We start from the raw sequence: 10,000 nt of genomic DNA on the forward strand, positions 1-10,000 counted from the left end.
ATTTACTCAAAACACTCCATTTAAAATCCATTAAAAATAATTATTAATCAACTTTCTGTTGTATTTACATGAGAGGAGTGTCTTGAATCGGCAATGGTTTTCCATGATTCCTGTGATGCAAGCAGGTCCATCTCCTCCTCAGGAACAAGTTCCTGTAGTTTGCTTCAATGCAATGAAATGGAGAAAGATATCAGAACTATAGAACTGTTTTCAAATTTAATTTATGTATAAGCCAAAATTAGCCAATCGCAATTGGTGTTGACAATCACAGAAGCCAATCATCAAACAAAGCAGCCAGCATTAAGTGCGGGAAACACTGCAGCGAGCATGGAATGGAGGCCGATGCAGATGCAAATTGTTTCCCCTCACTTCTATGCTCATTCCAGTCCAACTACAGTATGTCACAAATAAGGTCTACTGGTTTCGCTTTTGGCTTTGATTGGCTGAAAATGTAGCATGAGATTCTTAGAAAGCCTATCAATAAGCGTTAAAAATGTGAAATTAATTGAAAGCCACTCTAATGACAGGAATAGAATTTGAATTTAATTTAATTTAATTTGCCACTCACATATTATGTTTCATATAGGACAACTGGTTAGGAGCACATTTGATCTCAGGTCAAAATGATTTTAACCTACGTTGATTTGTAATTTCCGGTGTTACGGAGGTTGTAGGTTCGTATCCTGCCTAGGACTTTGATTTCTAAATTGTTCTTTTGCCCATCGCCAAGCAACTACGAGGGAATCAACTTAGTACAGACAAATAATATTATTGTAATTGTTGTAATACTGTAGTTAGTTTGTTAGTTTATAATCAAACTAACCACATTAATCATTATTGTAGACTTTAGGGTCAAGTAATTTGTTGAAGATGTACATACATAAGCATGGAAAAAAAGTTATTAAATTACAAAAACAAACCCTTCCCACAGTGCATTACTCCCTATACATAATGAGCCTGTGCTAAGAAAGTTGCTTGGCATTTTGTCTTTTGCAAGTAAGTGTGTGTTAATAAATACCTATCAATTTCGGCAAGCGAGGCCAGTGACTCAGTGTCTAAAGTGTATCCTTCTCCTTCAGGAAGTGCCAGTCCTTCAACATAAGCATTCTAAAAAATATAGAAAACAAACAAAAAGTAATAATTGTGATTCAATGAACAAGCTATCCCGTTTTTTTAAAGTTGATGCTTTGTCCAATGAAGTAGTCAATTAGCTGACATTACCAGCATACCTCAATCATGAAGAGATCCGTTTCATCTGAAAGAAGCTCCTCTAACCTCTTCTTTTCAGCCTCTGTCATGGGAATCACACTTCCTGCATCAGCTGCAAGCTACAGACCGAATGTGTTGCGTTATACAGCTGTACTTTATATGAACTACATTGCTCTTAGGAGCAAGGAGAGAGAGGAAGGAAGATCTTAAACAACAGACATCATAGTGCTATTATGTTCGCAACAGTCAGTTTAGTGATAAAAGGGGGACTAGGACATTTTTAAAGCACTATTGGGTCAACAAGGAGATCAAGAGTAGGTAGATCGGAGCACAATATTATTGTCCATATGCAAGTATCCCTTGAACACATGGATTTGTTTTCCAATATATCTGGGTTTTTTCTAGTTTATGGAGCTTTCTTTCATTTTCCATGTTGATAATCTGTAACAGAGAAACAGGGTTTGCCCAGATAAGAGAGCACTAAGCCTCCACAAGTGGTCATGGGTTCGCTTCCTGGACTGGACATCAGAAATTGGCTTGAGGCTTGGGGGAGCAGGGATGGCACAGTGGTGAGAGCACTCGCCTCCCACCAATGAGGCCCAGGTTCAATTCCCAGATCTGGCATCACATGTGGGTTGAGTTTGTTGGTTCTCTACTAGAGCTGCTCTGTGAGGTTTTTCTCCGGGTACTCTGGTTTTCCCCTCTCCTCAAGAACCAACATGATTTCATATGTATTTATTTGATTTCAATTTATTTGTGCACAACCCCACAAGCTAATCAGCTTTAAACATTATCGTGTGAAAGAAAACTTCCATTATTATTATTATTATTATTATTATTTAGTTCTCTACTTTGCTTTTCCTAGGCAGTGCGGACCAGTGGTTACGACGCTTGCCTTGAAATCCAGAGTTCCCGGGTTCAAGACCCATTCTAGCCACTGGTTGAATTTGTTCCTAGTAGTCCATGGTTCAACTTCTCGGCCGCTCTTGTAAATAGCCGATTGGTTTGCCTCCGGCCAGTTGGGATTCTTAACAGTTGTTGTTGTTCTGTTCTGTCGTTGAGTTGATTGTTTCATTGGCCCTGAAAAGCCCCTATAGACCACTTTCATAAATGGCGACCAATTTGATATTTTATTTTATTTATGTTAGTTGGACCTACTGGCCTCATTTTGGTTAACATATACTTTTGAATTTTGGGCATTGCAGCGAGGCTAGAAAGGCTTATCAACATTAAAACAAAAGAATATTTTACTGGGCCGCCATTATGAAAAGGTCTATTGGGAGTGGTCAATTAAGCATGTATTGTATCTTGATTGTATTGTTTTCTCTGCTTTTTCTGCTCTTATTTGATTTGACTGGATTTTCAGTCTTTTCAATTTGGACATGTTGAATTTGTAAAAGCTTTTTTGCATTAAAATGCAAACACAGCACAAATACAAACAATTAACTAAAAAATGTTCAGAGTTCATTACCTCAATGTTCCGTTTCACAAAGTTCTGTTCCTTTTCTTTCATATTGGACCTATTTCCTTTTCTCTTGCGCATTCTCTTTGTGCTTTTACTTTCCACTTCATCAATGTCTTGTTCTGCCCAGGAGTCACAGCTTGAGTTTGTTTCTACAATCACAAATGAATAAACTTTAAGAAATCTTCAGGTTTTTCTGGTCATGAGCATCACAAAAGTGCAGTATCCACACTAAGACTATAAAGGCCCTTCCTCAAAATGGCGGCCGAAAATTCAAATAAGTTAAAATTAAAAACTGATATCAGAAATAGAAAGAGTTATTTTACTTTAGTAACCCACAATCATATCAACGTCTTATATTTTCTCAGCTGATATTACACCTATCATCTGAGAAAATATAAGACGTTTGTATGATTGGGGGTTACTAAAGTAAAGGTGCTCTTTCTATTTCTGGTATCAGTTTTTCATTCCGTTCAATTTTAACTCAATCAAATCTGTTGCCACCATTTTGGAGATGGGTCTATTGGCAGCTAGATTGAGCAGAGCAACCAAGTGCTGTCATTGTCAAAATGAATTTCAATCTTAACCCTATCACTCCCAAGAGTGCCACTTATAGATTTTACTCGACAATGGGGAACCCCACGGGGGTGAAAGGGTTAACAACAGCTAGATTCACTCAAAAACTATGTCCCCATTAACCACTAGTTCAACCCCATTTTGATTACTGCAGCCTAGTATGGGGTAATTGTGGTAAAACATTATCTAACAAGCTACAAAAACTACAGAACCATGCTGCACGAGTGATAACTTCATCAAGCTATGACGCTGATGTTAATTCCTTGTTTGACAAACTCAGCTGGAAAGACTTAAATTCTCAACGTCAAATTCAGAAAGCTTTAATGGTTTTCAAGTCTTTAAATGGTCTGGTTCCCGAATATCTCACGTCTAAATTTGTAACGCGTAATGTATCAAACTATGCTCTGCGGGACTCAGCAAATAAACTTGTTGTTCCGTTTCCGAGAACAAACTACATGAAAAATAGTTTTAGTTACAGCGGCGCAACTCTTTGGAACAGCTTACATCGTAACATTAGGGAATCTAGTTTAAACGCCTTCTCTATCAAAATTTTTAAATACACGGCATTCATGGAAATCAGGTCTGTAGGTAGTTTATTTTTGTAAATTAATGTAATAATAGGATTAGGATTTTAGATTTTAGGATTTTAGGATTTTACAAATTTCTTTTTTGGAATTGTACCTGATGAATTTTTTACCGTGTATAAATTAAGTAAATAAATAAACCCTTTCACTCCCAAGAGTGCCACTTATAGATTTTACTCTGTCTAACGCCACACGATTTTACTCGTCAATGGGGAACCCCACGGGGGTGAAAGGGTTAAAGGGGCTTTGTCACACAAAATGATGTAATTTCATGACACCCAAAATGCCCAAAAAGGTACAATGAAACATTGCTGTAACCACTTAAAAACTGTTGAACAACATAAAACAACTAAGAGTGTAACAGCAAAAGGAAAGAGAAGAATGGATGGACACAAATGGACATGATTAAGACAGACTGCATTTGGGTAATCTTGAAAAAAGTCGGCCCAACGTTTTTCAAGTTTATGACAAATCACCTGGATAAAGGTTGGTTTAAACTCGTGATTAACTAAAGATTTCCCCTAAACACCCCAAAATAATGTGGCATAGCCTCTTTAAGTTTGAAATAATATGTCTTCAATACATCAACTCAGGGAAAAAGTAGCCGACTTCTCTGATTAAAGTAGTCAATGCTTTTGGTTGGCTGTCAATACTTATTGAAACCAGTGTCAATGAATCAAACAGCAGTAGCCAGTAAAGTTGTACCTCTTCCTGAAGGAGACAGGATGTTATCACGCTCACTGTGGACAAGACCAGGTTGAGTCGCAAACACAGGTGTGACTGGCGCTGACACGCTTTCATCTAAAACATAATTTTACAAATTGTCAGGATGGAATTAATAATATTTTAAAGATATATCATCATCACAACCACCATTATCATCACCACTATCAAACCTGGTTGGTCGTTGTCAGTTGGTGGACCAAGAGCCAGTGCATGTCCAACACTCAGTTCAATTTTTCCATGTCCCTCCTTTTCTCTAATCTGGTCCAGTTGGCTGATTTCTTCTCTCCATCTCTTTTCCAGCTGCTTTCTGAAAGTTTTAACATCTTTTTCTTTCTGTTACAAGAGGAAAAATATTATTATATTGTAAAGGTGACAAGTTAAATGAGGGATGAAGTAAGAACAGGTTTTCCCAATGAACAGTCTAGGTGAAAATATTTTCAGAAACCCTTAATCTGAGATTTATGAAGTCACGATGGAGTGAAATATTACCTGGGATGTTTTCTAAATCACAAAAGAACCTAAAGTCCCTGTGACGCTTATTTTTTTCAGTGTTTTTTAACTTTTCATTTTAATATTTATAATGTCTGAAGTCGAGAATGTGATTCCATTCTGAATAGTCAAAACATTACAATTACAATTACATACTTAATTGACCACTCCCCATAAGGGCTTTTCAGGGCCAATGAACCAATCAACGAAACAACAGAACACAACAACAGCAACTGTTAAGAATCCCAACTGGCCGTAGGCAAACCAGTTGGCTATTTACAAGTGCAGCTGAGAAGTTGAACCAGGGACTACCAAGAACAAATTCAGTGAGTGGTCAGAACGGGTCTTGAACCTGGGATCTCCGGATCTCAAGGCAAGCCCCCTAACCACTGGGCCACACTGCCTCCTTGAAGGGTAACTATTGTCCGACATTTCTATAAATTGACGAAAAGCTCTAGATTTTCGGCAAGACTTGAACTACTCTTACTTTTTTGCACATTTCTTTCTGAAGAGATGCAATCAAGTTACTTCTTTGACTTTATTAGTTATGAGTGCCCAACTGGCTCAGCCAAAATGTTTTGCATATAAATCAAACGCCCGCTAAAACACAAGCCTGGATACACTACAGGGGAAATTTTTTGGAAGTACTACGCTCCAGACACTATAGATATTTGAAACGAAAAGTTAAACAAAAGGGAAAAAATTAGCGTCATAGGGACTTTAATCCTCGGATAGCTATTTCACGCACATCTGCTTTTTTATTCTGCCTATAATGCTTAAAGAAATGAAAAGAAAACCAACTTGATCCTGAAGCCTACTAACAACTCTTAAACATTTACCTTTAGCTTCTCTGCTAAAATGGCATCCAGTTTCCGTATTTTCTCCAATCCTTTCTTTATTTTAGGGTCAATCTCTGTCTCAACACAACATTCATCTTCAGATAAAGTGTGTTTAACCACATCACCACTTTTCTGAGATGGGCTTTCATGTGACAAATTAACACCTTCACCTATATCTTCGTCGTCAACACTCCTTTGTGTTGCCGTGCTTCCCTCATAAATATTTTCAATAATGACATCATTTTCCACTGGAGATATGATCTATTACAATCAAGGAGAGATAATGATATAAATAATGAATGGGTCTGGAGATATGAAATTAAAAGAGTCACTGTAATGGAGTAATAATTTGCCAAAGAAGTTGCCAAGAAATGGGCTTCAACATCGGCAAGCAGCAACCTCAAGCATTGCCTTATGATTTACATGTTACAAAAATGTAAATTCCTTTTTTTACAGTGGAAGCCATCTATCAAGCTAGTTTTACAAGCACTCTACCTCAATAAACTGAAGGTAAACCTGTCCGGACAAAATAAGATTGTAAGAACATTTTCTACCTCTGAAGAAAGAATACACAGTAAATATTTAAGACCATTGTCTGCACCCACCAAATCATCTTCTGACTCAACATCTTCATCAAAGCTTAACGAGACAACTATGTATAAAATAAAAACAGTTTTGTGACTATATATGAATACTGGAAGTCACATGAATGTTACATGCATAATTCAAGCTGCATCAGTAACTTGTATTAGTTTCCTATTTTGTGCCTTACCGGTAAGTACACAGTCACGTCTTATTAACTGTAAACTTACTTGTAAACACTTAGATAAAATAAAAAAGGTGCTTTAAAGTGCAGTACAACAAGAAAAAAAATGAAATAAGGAAAATAAATAATGACTCGATACTTCATATCTTACTATAATGATTTCAGAAAGTTGAACTGATTAAATACTATGGAAAATACATCATTACCCTCTGGTGGAAGTTCTTCTAGGAATCCCATGGTTTGTCCATGTTTCTGGCAGAGGTAACAAATTGAGTTGATTATGATTTTATTCCTGACAGTTCAGGTTAATTTTGGTGCTAGTCATTAGATCTCATTCCTTGACCAATCACCTTTTGCTGTGCCAAGGGTGGTCATCAAAGCATGTCAAAGAGAGGATCTATTCCACAACTAAAACACATTTATCATATTATATAAAATCTTGCAGATATCCAGGAGTCCTTTGGATGTAGGAGGAATATCCTAGTCTCTTATATGAGTCTCTAAACCTCCTAGATACAAATTAGCCCACTGAACAGAAAAATCCCTACTGGCTTAAATGCTTGATGACACAGGTAGAACTTTTCCTTTGTCAATGCAAGTGCATCTTTGCAAGCGATGCCAAACAGCAGTACGGTACTTTTCAGGCAAGTACAAAAGTCAGACTGGATCAACTTGGATTGCTCACCTCAGTCGACATAAGAAAAATGATACTTTGACTTGAATGTCTCCTCTGGGAGAATAGGGCCGTGGACTTGTCTCCTCCAACCCGCTCTGTCTCATGCAGAGGTAACAGCTTTGCTCCAGGTGGTAAAACCCATCTTCTGCCTCTCAAGAATCACCCTAGCCCTAATCTTTAAGCTAACCTTGGTGAAATTGGCAGAAACGTCAAATAGTTTTGGCTTACAAAACCATTTTTCGCTTGATCCGAGGTGAAGGATCCAAGTTGATTCAGTCCAACTTTTGTAACTGCCTATATTTGTACACACCCAGGATGGGATAAGGTTGTCATAATGACAGGGTGAGCAAAACAAAGAGGAACAACTCCATAGTTCACATCTCAAGGAGTTTACTTCCTTACTTTACGGCATTAATATGGACAATAAGATACCTTTGTATCCCTGCTTGCTCTAACACTATCACAGCTACCAGGCCTACTGATTGATTCCAAGCTGTTAAGAAAAATAAAGTGGGGAATAAATAAACTCGCACCAATGAAGTTTACCAGGTTTACCAGTTTCACCACTTGGACACCTTCAATTTGACCACTGTCTGTTTTCGCTGTTATGTTGTCTCATTGATCAGTAGTTCATTCACAAGATTATGCCAAGTCAACCACGTTGCTGGAGGAAAGGCCAGACCACAATACCGGCAACTCCATGCCCTTTAACAAATTTATAATTTATGCGATATTGACGCGATATTGCTCGCGTCGGATTGAAGTTTCTCGCATTTTTGTCTCACGTTTTTCTCTTGTTTTGCCTTCATTTTGACTCCTCTGCCTTTTCACTATTGTAGGAAACAAATTGATGTCAGTTTTTCATGTATCTGTCCTGTTATTGACAATGAATTTCGTCATTACATTGTTAAAGTAGTCTGCGGATCCACTCGGCTATCGCCTCGTGAATTCACAGCTGCTTTGACAATGTTATGACGAAATTCATGATCAATAACAGGACAGACGCATGAAAAACTGACATCAATTTGTTAATTCGACAAGTGTGTGGGATTTTTTTCGTTTTTGCTACAGATAATGTCAGAGAGGAACAATTTCCCAAAGCTGACTGAAGATAAACATTTAACGACAGTTTAACAATCAACTTCGTTATTCACATAACCAAAATGGAAGTCTAATGCAGTATTCACTTTTACGTTTGAGAGCTGACCTTCCTTCTGATACAATTTCCATGACAACTTCGCATCAGCTGTTTCGAACTATGCCATAGTACCATTTTTTCTCAATTCCATAAGACGTTCACAATTCCAGGGTCGTATAATGAGGTCTCAACGTCGGAATGTGCTCACCATTTACTAGAGAAAAAATTCTAAAAACGGTAATCTTGAAAAATACATGTACACAAGTTCAGTTCAGGTGCACCGCCATGTTGGATCACGTACGCGGTTACAAAGCCACCTATGCGGGAAAATTCCCGTATTGTATGGTTCCCTTCGGGAATAGGGACTCAACCCAACCTTATTCGTTTGTCTTAGAATCGAGGCAGCTGTCCCCAGTACGAAAGAGCGGGAAAAAAGCGCGGGAATCTATCTTACAGCCGAGAAAAAAGGAGTAAAATGGCCGCTGTAAACAGTGTCGTTTATTCTTCTTTCTTAATTCTTCTCTATTTTCGTTCAAAATGTCGTTAAGTCTACTTTTATAATACACTAGGGTGATTTGTTTCCTCAAAACTAAGCAGAGTGTTTTCTGGGACGTTTTTCAAGTGTTAAAAAAGCTTATACGCCGCTTACATTTATAATGGTTATTGAATAGGACTGAGTGGAGTTGACTTGGAAAATCACTGACCACTTGTCGATGCGTGGAAAAGAAATTACGTGGTAAGTCTACACTGTAACTTTGCCAGAAAACAAAAGTAGTTATCGATGTAAATGAAACGTTTTGTTAATTCAGCACGCGGAAAAGTCAGCGAAAATTTTACTTTAAAGTCGATGCTAGGTTTAAAACTTTGACCGTCTAATTCAGTCTCAAATTAATTTTTTGTATAATTAATTGTCACTTTTTTCACTTAAGGGCGAACAGAGGAAATTAACACAAGTAGGGGCTGCCTTAAAAGGATAATTTGCTGCAGTTTCTTTTCATTAGTCTTAGCCAGCGGAGACAGGAAAGGAGAAAATGAATGTGGTGCGAGGGTGAAGTAAGTTTGAGAGGAAAAGGAGTGGGGAGAGGTTTTAGTGAAAAAAATCAATTCCTTTGAGCTCATTGGTATTAACAGAAACCCATAAGGGTTGAAACGTGTAACGGCCCCTTGTGTGCTGGGAAACAAGCTTCTGAATATTCAATGATTTGCTAAGTACCATATTCGGAACAACAAGAGCGAGGGGTTTCCAAATATGGTACTTGGCACTGAAACATTCAACCAATCAGTTCGCACTGAAAATTCGGAAGCTGCGAACGCGTGTTACACGTTTCAACCCTTATGGGTTTCTGGTATTACCTAATATCTCTGATGGATACTCTTCTAACTATAAAAAATTGAGGACATTGATAATTTTCATGGAAGGATTTAGACACGTGCACCCTGTGCAATTACTTTTCTGTGTTGTTCAGTTTTTTTGTCTTGAAAGATAATGCGCACTTATCCTTTCTATAATATCTTGACAGTCAACTAGCTGAAAA

General features: G+C 37.7%; 1 protein-coding gene across 1 annotated transcript in view; it reads right to left on the reverse strand.

Moving 5' to 3' along the window:
- LOC138056540 (fibrous sheath-interacting protein 1-like) overlaps positions 1-8,774 on the reverse strand; it is a 10,765-nt gene extending 1,991 nt beyond the window's left edge. Inside the window, exons 1-11 of the mRNA XM_068902356.1 lie at positions 8,535-8,774; positions 7,760-7,820; positions 6,858-6,903; positions 6,491-6,537; positions 5,886-6,146; positions 4,728-4,890; positions 4,537-4,632; positions 2,681-2,823; positions 1,230-1,328; positions 1,019-1,107; positions 69-162 (exon numbers count right to left, since the gene is read on the reverse strand). Of these exons, the coding sequence (XP_068758457.1) occupies positions 69-162; positions 1,019-1,107; positions 1,230-1,328; positions 2,681-2,823; positions 4,537-4,632; positions 4,728-4,890; positions 5,886-6,146; positions 6,491-6,537; positions 6,858-6,903; positions 7,760-7,820; positions 8,535-8,557 (1,122 nt within the window). The 5' untranslated portion in view covers positions 8,558-8,774. The remainder of the gene's footprint in view (positions 1-68; positions 163-1,018; positions 1,108-1,229; positions 1,329-2,680; positions 2,824-4,536; positions 4,633-4,727; positions 4,891-5,885; positions 6,147-6,490; positions 6,538-6,857; positions 6,904-7,759; positions 7,821-8,534) is intronic.
- Between the last annotated feature and the right edge of the window lie 1,226 nt (positions 8,775-10,000).

This window comes from Montipora capricornis, chromosome 7, assembly GCF_036669925.1.
Source record: "Montipora capricornis isolate CH-2021 chromosome 7, ASM3666992v2, whole genome shotgun sequence".
Lineage (NCBI taxonomy): Eukaryota > Metazoa > Cnidaria > Anthozoa > Scleractinia > Acroporidae > Montipora > Montipora capricornis.